Source organism: Macaca mulatta, chromosome 13 (assembly GCF_049350105.2).
Source record: "Macaca mulatta isolate MMU2019108-1 chromosome 13, T2T-MMU8v2.0, whole genome shotgun sequence".
NCBI lineage: Eukaryota > Metazoa > Chordata > Mammalia > Primates > Cercopithecidae > Macaca > Macaca mulatta.
In genome coordinates this window covers 86,985,774-87,007,396 of record NC_133418.1, presented here as the reverse complement: position 1 = coordinate 87,007,396, position 21,623 = coordinate 86,985,774, and the positions used below count along the sequence as shown (strand labels likewise).

The window sequence follows — 21,623 nt, the reverse complement described above, 5'->3', positions numbered from 1 at the left end:
CTTGCTATGTTGGGGAAGTTCTCCTGGATAGTATCCTGAAGTGTGTTTTCCAACTTGGTTCCATTTTCCCTGTCACTTTCAGGTACACCTGAGTGTAGGTTTGGTCTTTTCACATAGTCTCATATTTCTTGGAGGCTTTGTTCATTCCTTTTCATTCTTTTTTTCTCTAATATTATCTTCACACTTTATTTCATTAAGTTGATCTTCAATCTCTTATATCCTTTCTTCCGGTTGATCAGTTTGGCTTTTGATACTTGTGTATGTTTCATGAAGTTCTTGTGCTATGTTTTTCAGCTCCATCAGGTCATGCATGGTCATTTATGTTCTTCTCTAAACTTGTTATTCTTGTTAGCAATTTCTCTAACCTTTTATCAAGGTTTCCTTGCATTGGGTTAGAGCTTGTTCCTTTAGTTCAGAGGAGTTTGTTATTACCCACCATCTGAAGCCTACTTCTGTCAATTCATCAGACTCATTCTCTGTCCAGTTTTGTTCTCTTGCTGGCGAGGAGTTGTGATCCTTAGGAGAAGAAGAGGCATTCTGTTTTTTGGAATTTTCAGCCTTTTGGCACTGGTTTTCCTCATCTTTGTGTATTTATTTACCTTTGTTCTTTGTTGTTGGTGACCTTCTGATGGAGTTTTTGCGTGGTCTTCCTTTTTGTTGATGTTGATGCTATTGCTTTCTGTTTGTTAGTTTGCCTTCTAACAGTTAGGCCCCTCTTCTGCAGCTCTGTTGGAGTTTGCTGGGAGTCCACTCCAGACCCTGTTTGCCTGGGTATCACCAGTGGAAGCTGCAGAACAGCAAAGATTGCTGCCTGCTCCTTCCTCTAGAAGCTTCGTCCCAGATGGGCAGCTGCCAGATGCCAACTGGAGCTCTCCTGTGTGAGATGTCTGTTGACCCCTGCTGGGAGGTGTCTCCCAGTCAGGAGTCACAGGGATCAGGGACCTACTTGAGGAGGCAGCCTGTCCCTTAGCAGAATTTGAGCCCTGTGCTGGGAGATCCACTGCTGTCTTTAGAGCTGGCAGGCAGGAATATTTAAGTCTGCTGAAGCTGCGTCCACAGCGGCCCCTTCCCCCAGGTGCTCTGTCTCAGGGAAATGGGAGTTTTATGTGTAAGCGGCAGACTGAGGCTACTGCCTTTCTTTCGGAGATGTCCTGCCCAGAGAGGAGGAATCTAGAAAGGCAATCTGGCTACAGCTGCTTTGCAGTGCTGCAGTGGGCTCTACTCAGTCTGAACTTCCTGGTGGCTTTGTTTACACCATGTGGGGAAAACTGCCTACTCAAGCCTCAGTAAGGTGGACACCCCTTCCCCCACCATGCTGGGGCATCCCAGGTAGACTTCAGACTGCTGTGCTGTCAGCGAGAGTTTCCAGCCAGTGGATCTTAGCTTGCTGGACTCTGTGGGGGTGGGATCCGCTGAGCTAGGCCACTTGGCTCCCTGGCTTCAGCCCCCTTTCCAGGGGAGTGAATGGTTCTGTCTCACTGGTGTTCCAGGTGCCACTGGGGTACAAAAAAAAATAAAAAATCCTGCAGCTAGCTTGGTATCTTCCCAAACAGTCACTCAGTTTTGTGCTTGAAACCCTGGGCCCTTGTGGCACAGGTACTGGAGGGAATCTCCTCGTCTGTGGGTTGTGAAGACCATGGGAAAAGTGTAGTATCTGGGCCGGATATCTCTGTCCCTCACGGCAAGTCCCTCACAGCTCCCCTTGGCTAGGGGAGGGAGTTCTCTGGCCCCTTGCACTTCCCGGGTGAGGCGAAACCCCACCCAGCTTCACCTCACCCTCCATAGGCTGCACCCACTGTCTAACCTGTCCCAGTGAGATGCACCAGGTACCTCAGTTGGAAATGCAGAAATCGCCCACCTTCTGCATTGGTCTCGCTGGATGCTGCAGACCAGAGCTGTGTCTATTTGGCCATCTTACCCGGGAATCCTCATGTGTTTGCTCTTGTAAACAATTCTTTATTGAACACCTTCCTTCATAGTTCCTTAGGCATATGTGGAAGAATTTCTTGAAAGTATACATTTGAAGTCTATATAATAGACTATGTTATTATTATATATTACTAAATTATTCCGTAAAGTATACCAAGTTACTATCCTGTGAGCAGTATATGAGAATTCTTATCTTCCCATACAAATTTTTATATTGTCAGACTTTTTAATTTTAGCCAACCTGATGAAGATGAAATCGTAACTAATTATTTTTCAATTTGTATTTCCCTGAACACCAGTAAGATCGAACTTTTCTTCATTCATTTGCCATTTAGTCCTCTTCTATGAATTTCTTTTAAAAAAAAGAAAAGTTAACATTAACAATTGAAGTCCCCACATTCATTCAGTGTGAGTGTCTACTCTGTGACAGACGCTGTCTGGACCCTGGAGATCTAGCAGGAACAAAGCAAAGTCTCACAAGTAAAACAGATTTTTAAAAAGAATATCTAGCAAGATGTTTAAGAGTGATGCTTTTGGTCTTTTAGGGTTCTATTAACTAGAACCCTAAAGGCCAAGAAAAAAGCAATAAGTGCGAAGCACCTTTCCATCCTGCAGCCAGATGGTAGACCTTCCTGGGCAGGACTTGCTAGGAGATTGAAGCCACTGCCAGCATGAGCAGCCAGCCATCCACGTGCCACCCATGAAAGGAACTGCTAAAGGCTGAGTGCAGCATTTCTCCCTGGAAAGTTGTTCACATTTTGGGGATCCCACTAGTATAGTGGGTATATACCAGCTTTCATAAGAAGCTTTTATAAGAAGCTGGATGCTGTGGGAACGGATGCCATTGCTCAAGCACAATGTGTAGCATGGGAAGAGAGAAGAGAATGGAGTACAGAGCTTTCTGGAACCAGTACTGAAGGAGTGGATAGAGGTGGATAAGCCTGCAAAAGAAGACGGATGACTGGTCAAAGCAGTGAGCAGGGAACCAGAGGACAAAGTTGTCACAGAAACCAAGAGAGGGCAAGATTTCCAGAATAGTGGTAAAAAGTCACAGGTTTTAGAATCATTCTGACCCAAGCAAGAATCCTGGTTCAGCCTTTAACTAGCCGTGTAACTTCACTTCTCCAAACCTCAATTTATTTATCTTAAAATGTGGTTAATAATGCATGTCTCATGTTGTTTTAGATGCTAATGAAAGTTGAGATAATAAAGTTGCTTTGCACTATATCTAAAATCTTTTTTAAAATGAATTGTTTTATAATTAGAAGGAAATGATCAGATGTATTAAATGTACTAGAACAGGAGTTGGCAAACTTTTTCTGTAAGAATTTTAGGCTGTATATTTCACGAATCCTTCATTGCACTCCATTCTATTATATATGCATTTTTCATGTTAAACTGCAGTTAAACTCTTCCTCTATCCTTCCAAATTAACTTTGCGAAGTTGGAGTGTAGTCTTTTCCCCCTTAGGCTATGCATTAATTGAGGTTTTCTTTTCACCATGACTTTATAATGTTTAGTATACAATATTTCTACTCCCCATATCTTTGCTCTGCACAGTCACCTTGCCCTTCCCGCTACCAACTAAGAAAAAAAGATGGTCATATGGTCATGCCAACAGGTGAAGTGTATAAGGTGTCTGTGTATTATGTGTAGCTTCAGAGTTAAATTGAAATTGCCAGGCACAGGTTTAGTCTTGTCATTTTGTTTACACATAGGGGAAAACAATTCTGTTTATTAAACATTTTGTGTAACTGCACCACCCAAGTTCTGCCAAGCTGAAAACTTGGACCTTTTCTATGTAGTGACTTTTTAGTTTTAGTTTTCATAACCTGGAGATGAGGCTGTTGTTTTTTCATGATGTATGTAGTGTCTCATAACTGGAGTTTGCTTTAGTTTTATAGTATCTGTGCTCCTTGGATTTTTCAAGAGTTATTTTGTAAACAGATGATGTATTTCTCATTGAAAACACAATTTTAAAAAACAGCCAATCTTAAAAAAAAAAAAAAGAATTTTAGGCTCTGAGGACCACACAGCCTCCATCTCAAAACTCTGCCATTGTAGTGTGAAAGCAGCCATAGGCAGTATGGGTATGGCTGCATTCCAATAAAACTTTATTTACAAAAATAGAGGGCTGGTAGATTAGGCCCACAGGGTGTAGTTTGCCAACCTCTGAACTAGAAAAATACATTTAACAGTAGCCTTTCACTTCTAATGTGTTTGGTCAAGTAAAATAGGGACTGAACTGTGTTTGCTGGATTTGAGACTTAGGAGGTCACTTATTGAGAAGCTTTGCAGGAGAAGTTGGTGGATAGTGATAAGTACAGAAACCTGATCTAGGCCTGGACAAATGAAAGAGAGGTAAAGATGTGGACACCAGAAGGGTGGACGCTTATTTCAAGGAACTTGACTTTAGATGAAAGGAGGATGTGTAATTAAGAAGGGGTATCAGGTTCAGAGAACATGTATTTTGTGTTTTCACCTGAGAGATACTTGAGCATATTTATGGGCCACAGGGAAGAAGCCAATACAGAAGGCAAGAGTAAAGATGCAGGAAAAGGGCCTTTTAAAAAAATATCAAAAATAAAACAAAGGAAATAACCTATGAAACAAAGTGTCACCTGACCTTTTTAGCAGCAGTACACCTTAGGTATTGGGATAACATGTCGAAGAAAGAATAGTGTCACTTGCCGACTCTAGGGAAGCTTTATTAAGCTCAAGATAGTATCTGGTAACATGGAAACTGACAATATGAAGTAGCATTGCTGCCCCTAGTAAAGGAGTAAGTACTAGCTTGGAAAAGGTTAAGCTCTTCTCTACATTTTGTCATCTTCCTAATCAATGTCCCTGTTGCCATTAAATCTATAAATATAATAACCAATAGATTCTTAAGAAAGACGGAAAGAACACATTTGCAGATTCATTCATTTCTAAAACAAATGTTTTCTGAGCAGCCACTATGAGCTACACACTTGTAGATGAGTACAGTGGTAACAAAGCCCTTGCACTCTTAGAGCTTATATGCTATTGGCCATGGATTCCAATTTGGACACATTTGTCTTCAGAAGCCTCATCTAGTGATCTTCCTGTGCCTTCTTCAAAACTTGAAGTGTCCAACATCCATCCACTGTACCAGCACATCTACAAATGAATCTGGGTACCCCAATACCTTGACACCAAGAGTAATACTTAGATTTCTACAAGTCTCTAATGCTTAGTACAATCGATACAATATATACAAAATAATTCTACATGTTATATAAGGGGGGAAAAAAGACCCCAGTTCTGTGACTACACAGATATTACATAAGAAAATGGAAGTCAACTCCATCAATAATTTTTTCCACATCCTATCCTAAATGTCTTATATTCATTATCTCATATAATATACACATTAACTCTGAAGTTTTAGACACAAGGCAGTGGAGTCTGGGAAAGATTAGGCAACTCACTGGTAAGGGATAGAGTCTGTACACTTTACCACTCTGCTGCACTGCCTCTTGCCTTACTCATCCCCACTTAAGAAAGTACACAGTGTCAGAATGCTCTAAAAACAGTATCCTAGGGGATAAAGGGAAGGGGGATAAGGTGAAGGTATATGTGAAATACCTGCTGAATTCAGACTTCACCTCTCAAGGTGAATACCCATGTATGAAACTCACCTCAATTCCATTTGAATACCTTTTTAAGCCTAACCTGACTAAGAAGGAACAGGTGGGTTCAACCTACTGTATTTCATTAATTCTAAGATGAACATTTTTAACATTTTAAGTCTCGTAAATGGAGACGTTTCTTACCGTCAATTAATAGCATTATAGAACTGAATCATAATTTTATTGGCAACTTTTTTTTCTTTCTTACAATTGATGGTGTTTCTGACTCTATGAAATAGAAGGTAGATACCTTGGCTGGGCGCGGTGGCTCACGCCTGTAATCCCAGCACTTTGGGAGGCCGAGGTGGGCAGATCATGAGGTCAGGAGATCGAGACCATCCTGGCGAACACGGTGAAACCCTGTCTCTACTAAAAATACAAAAAAATTAGCCGGGCGTGATGGTGGACACTTGTGGTCCCAGCTGCTTGGGAGGCTGAGGCAGGAGAATGGTGTGAGCCTGGGAGGTGGAGGTTGCAGTGCGCCAAGATCGCACCACTGCACTCCAGCCTGGGCAACAGAGCGAGATTCCGTCTCAAAAAAAAATAAAATAAGAAAGAAAGTAGATACCTTTGTGGGTGTAGGGGTTGGAAGTTGAAAGAGTTCCTGCCTTATAACTTTAGTTTTTTCAGGGAGGGTGGACTGTAGGCCATCTGCTAGGGTGGAGGTGAATGGACACTGACACATTTGAGGAAGAAGAGTGAGATGCTTTATTTTTCTCTTCCCTATACTATCCCTCTCCTGTCCTCTATCAGTTTCCATGTCTTAGGACTTTGACCTCCTTAAGAATCTGCACTAATGTGTTTACCGTGGTGTTCCCAGTGCTTAGCACAGTTTATCATCCAACACATGATAAATTATCATGAAGTATTTGCATTAATGATGAATGAACACGTGAAGGAAGAAAGTTTGGAAGAGCAGGTGTGGAGAGTAGAAGAGGGAATTAACTAGAAACTTTCATAAGGATTACCCAGGAGGTGGTTTCCCCACTTGAGATTCAAGACTACGTACCAGTCTTCACTGTTGGTTGATTCTGTTTTTCAATAGTTATTGCCATTTCATATATGAGAGTAAGAACCCTGGTGGTTGAGTTGATTCGGATTTGGGGATTTTTAGGGTGAGCTTGATAGAGAGGCAAAAGGCGGAGGATGTGGAGAGTATAGAGAAGAAAACAAATTGTCTAATGTTGCTAGAATGCAGATGTACTTGTTGGCCTAGAATACATACTTTTTGTTTTCATTGTTTCAAAACTACTTCCAGCTTGTTTTTGCATCATTTCAAACCCTTGATTGTGTCGTGTTCTATATTCTTGACTAGAATGCTTTTAGTAACTACTGTCTAGTGAATTTATTTTATTTTTTGAAATTATTTTTTTAATTTTGATTTTTGTAGATTTAGAGAATAAAAATACAGTTCTGTTACATGGCTGTTTTGCAAAGTATGAGCTTTTAGTGTAACTATCACCCAAATAGTGTACATTGTACCCGTTAGGTAATTTCTCATCCCTTACCTCCTCCCACCCTCCCACCTTTAGAAGTGTCCACTGTCTGTTATTCCATGCTCAATGTCCATGTGTACACATTATTTAGTTCCCTCTTATGAATGAGAATATGTAGTATTTGACTTTCTGTTTCTGAGTTATTCAGTGAATTTTAATAACCTTCTTTCTCTCAAAAGAAAATAATATATGGATGAGAAAATTCTGAAAGTAGAATTTCTATAAAATAGAAATAACCAATATTTGTGCTATATTCATAAAAAAGCCATACTTTTTCTGCCTCGCAAGTCACATACAGACAGCTGTGTCATCTTGGTAACCAACTACAAACAGGGAACTTATGTGGATAGAGTGTAATGTTGTAGTGAAAGGAAATACAAAAGTTTACCTGGTGCTAATTTAAAAATGAACATTACTGTTACTGTCCACAATCAGGCACATTTGATAAACTATTTATAAAAACAACTAAATTAATGTAATGAATTGAATAGTTTGTATTATTATTATTGAAGAATAATACTACACTCAGATCAGCTACAGATGTACATTTTTCTTTTTTTTTTTTTTTTTTTTTTTTTTTTTTTTGAGACGGAGTCTAGCTCTGTCGCCCAGGCTGGAGTGCAGTGGCCAGATCTCAGCTCACTGCAAGCTCCGCCTCCCGGGTTTACGCCATTCTCCTGGCTCAGCCTCCCGAGTAGCTGGGACTACAGGCGCCTGCCACCTCGCCCGGCTAGTTTTTTGTATTTTTTAGTAGAGACAGGGTTTCACCGTGTTAACCAGGATGGTCTCGATCTGCTGACCTTGTAATCCGCCCGTCTCGGCCTCCCAAAGTGCTAGGATTACAGGCTTGAGCCACCGCGCCCGGCCAGATGTACATTTTTCAATAGCTGAATTCAGAGTACTTCACAATATTTGTTTTGAATAATGTGGAAAAACTTACATTTGTCAATTCAAGTTAATTCAATTTTTAGTTTGGGGCTTGTTCTTTGTGTTAAGGTTTCAGTCCCAGTCAGGGCTTTTCCCTTGTGCCTCCAACTTCTCCCCATGTGTAATATAGATTCTCTGAAGAGACTTGTCATCTAGGTTCCAGGAGGGGGACATTCAGCCCTGATATTGTTCACTGTCTTTTCTAGACTCCAGCTTAGATAGGCAGCTGCTATGAGGTACCTCCAAAGATGCTTCTGCCTTGACTCTGGGGGTCGTCAGTGACCCATATGTTCTGGAACAGAGCTACTCAAACTGTGGTCTGTGGACCAGCAACATCAGCATCCCATCTTGCCTGTGGGAGTGTGGGAAATGCACATTCTCAGGACATACCTCCGACCTAGCGAATCAGAATGTCTGGGAGCAGTGCTCAGGAATCTGCATTTTAACAAGCTCTGTGGATGACTCTTACACACCCTAACATTTGAGAAGCTTTATTCTAAAAGATTTTCTAATATCCACCTGAGCAATCATGATGAACTTTTCATTTTAATGAGTGGTAATTGTGGTTAGAGATAAACAAAAGGTTCATTGGGCATAGTGAGTATAATGATGGAATATTGACCTTGGTGAGAATAGAGTGGCTGTTGTAGAAAAGGAGGAGGGTTGGGTGGCCATAGGGCATGATAAAAGCAGAAGGTACCTGGGGTCATGGAATTGATAATAAAGAGAATTGGGAATGAATTGAAGGATGAACATGTTTCAGATGCTTGTCATTATAAGGGGTTACTATTTGCTTTTGGGCTAAGTCTAATTTTGGTTCTCTTAAAAATAAGCCAAAAGGAGGCAATTTGCAGACATTTAGAGGGTTAGGTAAGTTCTTCATGTAGAACAATATTAAACAGCTTCTAGATATTACCTGTACTGGTATGATATTTCTTTTCTGATGTCTGAGCAGATCTAGATCTTCTTCCTCATCCTCCAAATGCACCACACCCAAACACCTTTTTTTTGTGTCTGGATAATCATAGATTTGCTTGAATAGGGTCGGGGGAGTGATCTGACCTCTTTATTACCTCCACTGAGCAGCAGTGATTAACAATGTTGAGATTTAGTTACAAATAATTATTTCCTTTGGGGTAGCTCAGTGAGCAGATGCTTATTTTAGAGGCCATTGGTGGGAGTGTTAAACAACAAGCTGGCCCAATTTTTCAAAGAAAAATTTCTTATAGAAACTTTATAAGCATTACATATTCTGTTCTTGCAATGTGCAGAAGAGATCCTTTTGGAAAATGGCAATCAGACCTTAGTGTGGCTTAGGAACAAAAGACAGTAATCTCACAAGCGAGGGAAAATTTAATAGATTGCTACAGAGACAGACAGTCCTCCTTGGGCTTCTGGTGCTCCCAGACATCTTGCTACATGAGCCACACATGTAAGGCCCTGGTCATTCTTTATGTGGGCCATTTTTCAGGGTTGTGGTGAGCAACCCTGAAGAATGAGTTACTGTTTCCCTTCAGGACCAAGAGCAGGTTTAGCAGGTTTGCTTACTACTTACTGTAGAAGTGGTAGATCATTTAAGCTCAGCCTTCTTTCCTGTAACACAATCCACTGTGAATGCAAGTGTCCTTGGGCCCTCTGCATTGCCCCTGTGGCAATGTGGGACCCAGGAAAACCAATATAAATGTCCTGGTGATCATGCTGCTTTGCTGTGCTGTAAGTAACGTAAGTCTTCTGTCTCTAACCCAGGAATCTCATGTCTTCTGCCGGCATCCATGAAACAGTAAGAGATTAATTTATTAGTTTGTATGTAAACTAAAATCAAATTACAAATCCGATCATCGTATGTTGAACATTAGAGAGAGCTTTGGGTCTCTTAAAAGGAATTTGTTCAAGGGTTTTCTGAGTAGGGTGTTAGGAAGGGAGCAAAGGCTAGAGGCAGTAGTAGTATTTAGGATTAGGAGATTGCACAGTAAATGAAAGTATTTGAGGGGGTGTTTCATGTCATAGGTAGTTATACAAATACACATATACCTGTTATGGGGACAGTAACCCAAATTGGTTTGGATAAGAAAGGATAGTGTTTCTTTTCTAATAACTCTGTTAACCTTGCCTTTAGGTGAGTATCAGTTGTTCTGAGGAGTAATAGTGGCACAGCATATCCCCGTAATCTGTACAAATGGCCCAAGCAGTCAGATGGCATACTTTACTGCTAAGGTGGATGAGGCTTGTTTCATTTGTGGGGGCAAAGACATGTGCTACTTATTAAACTTTTTTTTCCCTTCTCAATGTATCTTTAGGCCAAAGTCTCTAACAGTTGCTTTTCCGTATCACTGAAGGATGCAAAAATCTGGGGTAAAGAATGTTCAAGTGAAAGAAGAAGGAGTTAGTAGGACAGGGATGTAGAAGGCAGCTGGTGAGAGAGATGGTCCAAGGTAAAGGATTGTGCAGGTGTCATATATGTTATTGTCCTCATCCAGCTGTTTTCCCACCCCTGGATTTGTTGGATAACTCCTTGAACAGTGAAGGTAGAAACACATTCCACAGCCATGTGAATTCCAACTTCTTGAGAAAGCTGAGCTACAGAACAGTTCTAATATAAACTGATGTAATGAGATTCTAGAGTCAGCTGTCATCACATTCTGTGTTGTTACCATGTTAACTCCATATGCAGCTTGAGTATTCAGTCTTCTGACCTGTTCCACCTACACAGGGCATTTTATGGCTTAAAGATGATGGCCTAGAAGGGAGGGGAGAGACTTACTTTGGATTAAATTCAAAATGGGAAAATGCTTAAGGTAAGCCTTAGAAAAAAACTTCAACATATGCTAAAGGAACATTGAAAATATTCATAAACCAACCTTTAGTGCTTCCTTTAGTTTCCCATAATAACTGGATATCCTGGACTGTCCGGATATTTACTTGAATCATTATCCCCAGAGAGATTCTGCTTCATCCATGGTTAATATTTTAAAATACAATTGGTCAACAGAATATAAGTTTATTCTCCTTAACTCCTTTAAATACGGTAGTTTAGTAGTCTCAAACAGATATTGTGGTTTATTATTATTTATTTTTTTTTTTTGAGAAGGAGTCTCACTTGTCACCCAGGCTGGAGTGCAGTGGTGCGATCTCGGCTCACTGCAACCTCCGACTTCTGGGTTGACGCCATTCTCCCGCCTCAGCCTCCCGAGTAGCTGGGACTACAGGCGCCCACCACCACGCCCGGCCAATTTTTTAATATTTTTAGTAGAGACGGTGTTTCACTGTGTTAGCCAGGATGGTCTCGATCTCCTGACCTTGTGATCCACCCGCCTCAGCCTCCCAAAGTGCTAGGATTAGAGCCCTGAGCCACTGAGCCCGGCCTGGTTTATTATTTTTAAAACCAGTTCTGTCTTTTCCTTTGGGAATCTTTTTGTTCTGGTATCCTGGCATATGCTTCCCCTGATCTTTCTGCCTGCTTCCCTGATTTTATCAACTTCTCTTCCCAAGGTTTAATAGAGTGGGTAGGTACTATGTAGGCAGAAATAAGCTTTTAGACTCGTGTATTCTTTTGAGTACATCTGTGTGACCATTAACTTTAGCTCCCCTATTCTTATTCCCTGCTGTTTCTGTCTTGGTATGGAAACAGTACCAGCTGGTAGACACCAAAATGTGGATATTATCCTTCAGGAGGCTTGGCAGGTCTCCACTCTGCTCCCTATTTTTTTTTCCTCATTTGACCCTTTTCTCACTCTAGCTGCTGTAAAGAGGACCAGAGCTTCCAGCGATGTTCTCCAGAAGATCAAGTTACTACAGACGCCCAGCATCGTGGAGCCTCTTCTATTTCACAACCAAATATATCTCTTGGTCATAAAACGTCTTATTCCCCTATAACACGTAAAGTCAATTCAGCCAAAGCAAGTAGAAGGTTATTATCTCTATCAAGTCCATCTTTCTCTGAAAGAAGATGTTCTCTATTTGTTGGATTTCAAAACAGAAATGCTTCCTCATACCGTCAACAAAGTACAGCTAACTTTGATTCTGAAGAAGACACAAGCTTCACTGATTTAAAATCTTCCTCAGACCATTTTGGTAGCTTTATGTCCTGCAGGAGACGTTTCTCATCCGGTAAACTAAGTATAGTTTCCTATTACAAGAGTGCCAATTTTTTTGATCCTCAAGCAAGTGGCCAGAATGTGTTTAATCTAAAAGAAATCGAAATCTTTTCTAAAACCTCAAATAATACCGATGCTAAAAAACATATAACCATCTCTGCTCCTGAATATAACACTAAAAATTTTAAGAATTTTGAAACAAACACTACTTCTCCAGCCTTTGGGAACACTATTGATACAGCCTCCTATCAACAAAGCACATCATCCTTCTTTTCTCTTGCAAATGATGTTTCCTCTCCCGATCAACAAAATGGAATTGCCACTGATATTCAACAAAGGGGCCAATTATGTAAAGATTTAAAAGATTTCCTTCATCCTGGTACTGAAAGTTACAGCACAGATCGTTCTGCAATCACGATTCAACAGCATCCCTCTCAAAGTGGAACTTTCCCATTCCTCCATAAAGCTGGATTTTCTTCATCTTATAAAAATTCTGGTTGCTTTATCCCATTTCAAAACGAAGTAACTTCAGGCCCATCTGAAGATGAAGACTTTGCTGTCTTGTTTCAAGATGAAGACAGATCTTCGCCTATTGAAATTCCTAAAATAAGGTCACCTCAGACTTTACCCTGTCTTAGAAGGGCACCTCAAATAGTTTTCCCACCAGTCACTTTCATAGTCTGTAGAATTCATTTCTCATAACTGCCCTTTCCTCACCAAGCTTCACTGCATTTTCTGAAAAAGATTCCTACATTGCAGTATAAATTTAATTGCTGTACTTTTGAAAGTTAGTTTATTGATGTTATTGGAGTATGGAAGTCAAAGATGATTTTGTTTCAAGTTTTTTTCAGATTTACTGCTTAAAGATGGGCTAATCTCAGATTTCTGAGTGACTGTTGTAATACTTTTGTGGTCTAAAAATAACATCAAGCCTTGGTGTATGGACCTTCTAAAAGTAATACATTCTTTGAGAGTTTAGTATCCCCTTTTATCATACTCTAATCGTTAGAAACAGTATTCTTACATAATCTCTAGAGTTATATTCATCAGTACACACATTTTCATATATATCAGACTTGCTAGCTATATTTCTCGTGCCCGATGTTCCACTGACAGATGATGTTTTTATTAACACAAGAATCAAATTAGAAGTTAAAAAGGTTTAGCAGAATATGTAGATTATTTCGTAACCAGATATTTTAACTAAGTAATTTTAATACACATTCATGTCTGTGCAAATCTGGGCATTCAAGGAATTCTGAAATCAGGAAAAAGTATGTATATTAGTCTTCCAAAATTTTATTTTTAAAAATGAATGTTTTTCATTTTTTTACCGTCGTATTGAACAAAGACTATTATAAAGCATTTATCAAAGTAGCTAATGAATGAAAATGTGTGTAAGCAATTGAAAACATTTAAGTTCAGATTTTATAGAGGAAAGGAATTTGCATTATTTCTAATTATCCTAATAAAATATCCCCCAAATTTGTATCATGGGGCTAAGATGTTATTTTTACTTTTGTGGTTTTCTCTTCTTCTTAGCATGTGTCTTAAAAAATGGTCTTTTGATTTTAATTTTTAAAAATTGTGATAAATACAAAATTTACCATCTTAACCATTTTAAAATGTGTGTTTCAGTGACATTAAGTACATTCACATTGTTGTACAGCCATCACCACCATCCGTTTCCACAACTCTTTTCATCTTGCAAAACTGAAACTCTCCACCCATTAGATAAGAACTCTCTACTCCGCTCTCTCCCTAGCCCTTGTCAACCACCACTCTACTTTATATATATGATTTTGGCTACTCCAAATACCTCATATAAGGGGAATCATATGGTATTTTGTGACCAGCTTATTTCGCTTAGCATAGTGTATAATGTCCTCAAGGTTCATCCGTGTTTTAGCATATGTCAGAATGTCCTTCCTTTTTAAGGCTGAATAATATTCCACTATATATATATATCACAAATTGCATATCCTTTATCCATCAGTGGACAATTTGGGGCGCTTCCATGTTTAACTATTGTGAATAATGCACTGTCTATGAACATGTGCATGCAACTATCTGTTCGAAACCTTGCTTTCGATTCTTTTGAGTATATATCCAGAAGTGGAATTATTGGATCATATGGTAATTATATTTTAATTTTTTGAGGAACTACCATATTGTTTTCCATAGTGGCTGCACCATTTTACATTTGCACCAAGAATGTAGAAGGATTCCAGTTTCTCTACTACCTTGCCAACACTTATTATTTTGTTTTGTTTTGTTATAGTAGCCATCCTAATGGGTATGAGGTGGCATCTCATTGTGAGTTTTTATTTGAATATCCCTAATGATTAGTGACATTGAACATCTTTTTGTGTGACTGCTGCCTATTTGTATATATTCTTTGGAGAAATGCCAATTCAAGTCTCTTGACCATTTTTTTTTTAATCAGGTTTTATTTTGTTGTTGATTTGTAGGAGTTCTTTATATATTTTGGATATTAACACTTTAAAAAAGATATAATTTGCAAATATTTTCTCCCGATGTGTGGGTTGCCTTTTTGTTGATTATGTCCTTTGATTCATAGAAGTTTTAGATTTTGAGGTAGTCTAATTTATCAATTTTTTCTTTTATTGACTATGCTTTTAGTGCCATAATCAATAAATCATTGCCAAATCCACTGTTGCGTTATGTTTTAAGAGTTTTATAGCTTTAGGTTTTACATTTAGGTCTTTGATGCATTTTGAGTTAATTTTTGTGTGTGATATTAAGTAATGATCTTACTTCATTCTTTTATTTGTGAATATCCAGTTTTCTCAACACCGTTTGTTGAAGAGATTACCCTTTCTCCATTGAATGGTCTTGGAACCTTTGTCAAAAGTCATGTGATCATATATGTGTGGTTGACTTCTGGGCTTTCCATTTTCTTTCACTAGCCTATACATCTGTCTTTACACCACACTGTACCACACTGTTTGGTTACTGTAGCTTTGTAGTAAGTTTGAAAATCAGGAGGTGTGAGACCTCCAACTTTGTTTTTATTTTTCAAGATTATTTTGGCCATTTGGGGTGTCTTGGAATTCCAAATGAATTTCAGGATAGATGTTTCTATTTCTACAAAAAATATTGGGATTTTCAGAGGGATTGCATTGCATCTGTAGATCATTTTGGGTAGGATTGACATCTTAACATTATAAACTTTCAAATCCACAAACATGGGATGTCTTTCTATTTGTATCTTATTTAAATTCTTTCAGCAGTGTTTTGTAGTTTTCAGTGTACAGGTTTTGCATCTCAGTTAAGTTTATTTCTAAGTATTTTATACTTTTGATGCAATTATAAGTGAAAGTATTTTTATAATTCTTTCCAGGTAGCTCATTGTTAACACATAGAAAAACACCTGATTTTTGTGTGTTGATTTTCTATCCTGCAACTTTGCTGAATTTTATTAATTCTTATTTTGTGTATGTGTGTGAAATATTTAGGGTTTTTCTACCTATAAGATTGTGTTGTCTGTGATTAGAGGATAACTTTGTTTCTCTCTAATTTGGATGCCTTTTATTTCATCATCTTGCCTAGTTGCACTGGCTAGGACTTTTAGTACTATGTTGACTAGAAGTGATAAAGAACACCCTTGTCTTGTTTCTAATCTTAATAAGAAAGCTTTCAGCTTTTCACCATTGACTATGATGTCAGCTGTGGACTTTTCACATATGGCCTTTAATATATTGAAGCAGTTAATTTTTATTCCTAGTTTGTTGAGTGCTTTTATCATAAAAAGGTGATAAATTTTGTCAAATGCTTCTTCTGCATCAATGGAGATGATCATGGGTTGTTTTTCCCTTCATTTTGTTTATGTTGTATTGATATGGTTTGACTGTGTCCCCACCCAAATCTCAACTTGAATTGTATGTCCAGAATTCCCACATGTTGTGGGAGGTACCCAGGGGGAGGTAATTAAATCATGGGGGGCAATCTTTTGTGTGCAATTCTCATGATAATAAGTCTTACGAGATCTGATGGAGGTATTTGTCCTAATGGTAACCCTCCCCTTGTTCCCCACCCCCTGACAGCCCCCAGTGTGTGATGTTCCCCTCCCTGTGTCCATGTGTTCTCATTGTTCAACTCTCACTTACGAGTGAGAACATGCAGTGTTTGATTTTCTGTTCCTGTGTTAGTTTGCTGAGAATGATGGTTTCCAGCTTCACCCATGTCCCTGCAAATACCTAACATAGATGACGGGTTGATGGGTGCAGCAAACCACCATGGCACATATCTACCTATGCATATATCTGTATAGTAGAATGCTTTATAATCCTTTGGGTATATACCCATTAATGGGATTGCTGGGTCAAATGATATTTCTGTTTCTAGATCCTTGAGAAATTGCCACACTGTCTTCCACAAGGGTTAAACTAATTTACACTCCCACCAACAGTGTAAAAGTGTTCCTATTTCTCCACATCCTCTCCAGCATCTGTTGTTTCCTGACATTTTAATTATCACCATTCTAACTGGCATGAGATGGTATCTCATTGTGGTTTTGATTTGCATTTCTCTAACGACCAGTGATGATGAGCTTTTTTTCATATGTCTGTTGGCCGCATAAATGTCTTCTTTTAAGAAGTGTCTGTTCATATTCTTCACCCACTTTTTGATAGGGTTGTTTGTTTTTTTCTTGTAAATTTAAGTTCCTTGTAGATTCTTGATATTAGCCCTTTGTCAGATGGATAGATTGCAGAAATTTTCTCCCACTCTGTAGGTTGCCTGTTCACTCTGATGATAGTTTCTTTTAATGTGCAGAAGTTCTTTAGTTTAATTAGATCCAGTTTGTCTATCTTGGCTTTTGTTGCAATTGCTTTTGGTGTTTTAGTCATGAAGTCTTTGCCCATGCCTATGTGCTGAATGGTATTGCCTAGGTTTCCTTCTAGGGTTTTTATGGCTTTAGGTCTTACATTTAAGTCTTTGATCCTTCTTGAGTTGATTTTTGTATAAGATGTAAGGAAGGGGTCCATTTTCAGTTTTCTGCATATGGATGGCTAGCCAGTTTTCCCAACACCATTTATTAAAAAGGGAATCCTTTCCCCATTGCTTGTTTTTGTCAGGTTTGTCAAAGATCAGATGGTTGTAGGTGTGTGGTGTTATTTCTGAGGCCTCTGTTCTATTCCATTGGTCTATATATCTGTTTTGGTACCAGTACCATGCTGTTTTGGTTACTGTAGCCTTGTAGTATAGTTTGAAGTCAGGTAGTGTGATGCCTCCAGCTTTGTTCTTTTTGTTTAGGATTGTCTTGACTATATGGGCTCTTTTTTGGTTCCATATGAAATTTAAAGTAGTTTTTTCTAATTCTGTGAAGAAAGTCAATGGTAGCTTGATGGGAATAGCATTGAATCTATAAATTATTTTGAGAAGTATGGCCATTTTCACAATATTGATTCTTCCTATCCATGAGCATGGAATATTTTTCCATTTGTTTGTGTACTCTCTTATTTCCTTGAGAAGTGGTTTGTAGCTCTTCTTGAAAAAGTCCGTCACATCCCCTCTAAGTTGTATTCCTAGGCCTTTTATTCTCTTTGTAGCAAATGTGAATGGGAGTTCACTTATGATTTGGCTCTCTATTATTGGTTTATAGGAATGCGTGTGATTTTTGGTTTGTAGGAATGCGTGTGATTTTTTATCCTGAGACTTTGCTGAAGTTGCTTATCAGCTTAAGGAGTTTTGGAGCTGAGATGATAGGGTTTTCTATATATACAGTTATGATATCTGCAAACAGAGACAATTTGACTTCCTCTCTTTGTATCTAAATACCCTTTATTTATTTATCTTGCCTGATTGCCCTGACCGGAACTTCCAATACTGTGTTGAATGGCAGTGGTAAGAGAGGGCATCCTTGTCTTGTGCTGGGTTAAGAGAGGGTATCCTTGTCTTGTGCTGGGTTTCAAAGGGAATGCTTCCAGCTTCTGCCTATTCAGTATATTATTTTCAGATATGTTCCATCAATTCCTAGTTTATTGAATGTTTTTAGCATGAAGTCGTGTTTAATTTTGTCAAAAGCCTTTTCTGCATCTATTGAGATAATCAATAGATTATCTCATAGGTTCTCATTTGTCATAGGTTCTGTTTATGTGATGGATTACGTTTATTGGTTTTCATATGTTGAACCAGCCTCGCATCCTTGGGATGAAGCTGACTTGATTGTGGTGGATAGCTATTTGATGTGTTGCTGGATTCGGTTTGCCAGTATTTTATTGAGGATTTTTGCATCGATCTTCCTCAGGGATATTGGGACTGAAATTTTCTTTTTTTGTTGTGTCTCTGCCAGGTTTTGGTATCAGGATGATGCTGGCCTCATAAAATGAGTTAGGGAGGAGTCCCTCTTTTTCTATTGTTTGGAATAGTTTCAGAAGGAATGGTACCAGCTCCTCTTTGTATCTCTGGTAGAATTCGGCTGTGAATCCGTCTGGACCCGGGCTTTTTATGGTTGGTAGGCTATTAATTACTGCCTCAATTTCAGAACTTGTTATTGGTCTATTCAGGGATTTGACTTCTTCCTGGTTTAGTCTTGGGAGGGTGTGTGTGTCCAGGAATTTATCCATTTCTTGTAGATTTTCTAGTTTATTTGCATAGAGGTGTTTATAATATTCTCTGATGGTAGTTTGTATTTCTGTGGGATCAGTGGTAATATCCCTTTTATCATGTTTTATTGTGTCTATTTGATTCTTCTCTCTTTTCTTCTTTGTTAGTCTTGCTAGCAGTCTATTTTGTTGATCTTCTCAGAAAACCAACTCCTGGATTCATTGATGTTTTTTGAAGGGTTTTTCGTGTCTGTATCTCCTTCATTTCTGCTCTGATCTTAGATATTTCTCATCTTGTGCTAGGTTTTGAATTTACTTGCTATTGCTGCTCTAGTTCTTTTATTTGTGATGTTAAGGTATCAATTTTAGATATTTCCCACTTTCTCTTGTGGGCCGTTAGTGCTATAAATTTCCCTCTAATCACTGCTTTAGCTGTGTCCCAGAGATTCTGGTATGTTTTATCTTTGTTCTTATTGATTTCAAAGAAGTTATTTATTTCTGCCTTAATTTTGTTATTTACCCAGTAGTCATTCAGGAGCACGTTTTTCCATTTCCATGTAGTTGTGCAGTTTTGAGTGAATTTCTTAATCTTGAGTTCTAATTTGATTGCACTGTGGTTTGAGATACTGTTTGTTGTGATTTCTGTTCTTTTACATTTGCTGATTAGTGTTTTACTTCCAATTATATGGTCAGTATTTGAATAAATGCTATGTGGTGCTGAGAAGAATGTATATTCTGTTGATTTGGGGTGGAGATTTCTGTAGATGTCTATTAGGTCCTCTTGATCCAGAGCTGAATTAAAGTCCTGAATATCCTTGTTAATTTTCTGTCTCATTGATCTGTCTAATATTGACAGTGGGGTTTTAAAGTCTCCCACTGTTAATGTATGGGAATGTAAGTCTCTTTGTAGTTCTCTAAGAACTTGCTTTATGAATCTGGGTGCTCCTGTCCTGGGTGCATATATATTTAGAATAGTTAGCTCTTCTTGTTGCACTAATCCCCTTACCGTTATGTAATGACCTTGATTTTTTTATTTTGTTGGTTTAAAGTCTGTTTTATCAGAGACTAGGATTGCAACCCCTGCTTCTTTCTTTCTTTGTTTTTTTTTCTTTACATTTGCTTGATAAATATTCCTCCATCCCATTATTTTGAGCCTATGCGTATCTTTGCACATGATATGGGTCTCCTGAATACTGCACACCAATGGGTCTTGATTCTTTATCCAATTTGCCAGTCTGTGTCTTTTAATTAGGGAATTTAGTCCATTTATATTTAAAGTTAATATGTGTCTTTTAATTGGGGAATTTAGTCCATTTACATTTAAGGTTAATATGTGTCTTTTAATTGGGGCACTTAGCCCATTTACATTTAAGGTTAATATTGTTATGTGTGAATTTGATCCTGTCATCATGATTCCAGCTGGTTATTTTGCACATTAGTTGATGCAGTTTCTTCATTGTGTCGTTGGTCTGTGTATTTTGGTATGTTTTTGCAGTGGCTGGTACTGGTTTTTCCTTTCCATATTTAGTGCTTCCTTCAGGAACTCTTGTAAGGCAGGCCTGATGGTTACCAAATCCCTCATCATTTGCTTGTCTGTGAAGGATTTTATTTCTCCTTCACTTATGAAGCTTAGTTTGGCTCAATATGAAATTCTGGGTTGAAAATTGTTTTTTTAAGAATGTTGAATATTAGCCGCCACTCTCTTCTTGCTTGTAGAGTTTCTGCAGAGAGATCTCCTGTTAGTCTGATGGGCTTCCCTTTGTTGGTAACCTGACCTTTCTCTCTGGCTGCCTTTAACATTTTTTGTTTGTTTCAAGCTTGGTGAATCAAATGATTATGTTTCTTGGGGTTGCTCTTCTCAAGGAGTATCTTTGTGGTGTTCTCTGTATTTTCCAAATTTTAGTGTTGGCCTGTCTTGCTATGTTGGGGGAGTTCTGGATAATATCCTGAAGAATGTTTTCCAACTTGGTTCCATTCTCCCCATCACTTTCAGGTACACCAATGAAACATAGGTTTTGTCTTTTCACATAGTCCCATGTTTCTTGGAAGATTTGTTTGTTCCTTTGCATTCTTTTTTCTCTAATCTTGTCTTTATGCTTTATTTCATTAAGTTAATTTGCAATATCTGATGTCCTTTCTTCTGCTTGATTGATTTGGTTATTATACTTGTGTATGCTTCATGAAGTTTTTGTGCTGTGTTTTTCAACTCCATCAGGTCATTTATGTTCTTCCCTAAACTGGTTATTCTAGTTAGCAATTCCTCTAATCTTTTATCAAGGTTCTTAGCTTCCTTGCATTGGGTTAGGACATGCTCCTTTAGCTCGGAGAAGTTTGTTATTACCCACCTTCTGAAGCCTACTTTTGTCAATTCGTCAAAGTCATTCTCCATCCAGCTTTGTTCCCTTGCTGGCAAGGAGTTGTGATCCTTTGGAGGAGAAGAGGCATTCCGGATTTTGGAATTTTCAGCATTTTTGCACTGGTTCTTCCTCATCTTCGTAGATTTATCTACCTTTGATCTTTGATGATGAGGGCCTTAGGATGGGTTTTGCATGGGTGTCTTTTTTGCTGATTTTGATGTTTTTGCTTTCTGTTTGTTAGTTTTCCTTCTAACAGTCAGCTCCCTCTTCTGCAGATCTGCTGGAGTTTGCTGGAGGTCCACTCCAGACACTTTGCTGGGATATCACCAGCAGAGGCTGCAGAACAGCAAAGATTGCTGCCTGCTCCTTCCTCTGGAAGCTTTGTCCCAGAGAGGCACCTGCCAGATGCTGACGAGCTCTCCTGTATGAGGTATCTGTCAATCTCTGCTGGGAGATATCTCCTCGTTAGGAGGCACCAGGGTCAGGGACTTACTTGAGGAGGCAATCTCTCCCTTAGCAGAGCTCGAGTGCTGTGGTGGGAGATCTGCTGCTGTCTTCAGAGCCAGCCGGCAAGAATGTTTAAGTCTGCTGAAGCTGT

General features: G+C 38.8%; 2 protein-coding genes across 12 annotated transcripts in view; both read left to right on the top strand.

Annotated features, from left to right (window-relative positions):
* The window catches only part of RMDN2 (regulator of microtubule dynamics 2), an 86,216-nt gene that overhangs the window by 17,446 nt on the left and 47,147 nt on the right, over nucleotides 1-21,623 (top strand). For 6 of the 11 annotated variants that reach the window (XM_077959708.1, XM_077959710.1, XM_077959709.1 and 3 more), the window contains one exon: nucleotides 21,301-21,455. The exons of 4 other annotated variants lie outside the window; for them this stretch is intronic. In XM_077959708.1, the coding sequence (XP_077815834.1) occupies nucleotides 21,301-21,455 (155 nt within the window). Of the gene's footprint in view, nucleotides 1-9,650; nucleotides 9,786-21,300; nucleotides 21,456-21,623 lie in introns of those variants that run through there. One more of the 11 variants, XM_077959715.1, reaches the window with a different exon arrangement.
* On the top strand, nucleotides 10,784-14,772 carry LOC144333979 (uncharacterized). The gene is made up of 2 exons (XM_077960224.1): nucleotides 10,784-10,800; nucleotides 11,742-14,772. The coding sequence occupies exons 1-2, from the start codon at nucleotides 10,784-10,786 to the stop codon at nucleotides 12,799-12,801; spliced, it is 1,077 nt and encodes a 358-aa protein (XP_077816350.1). The 3' UTR covers nucleotides 12,802-14,772.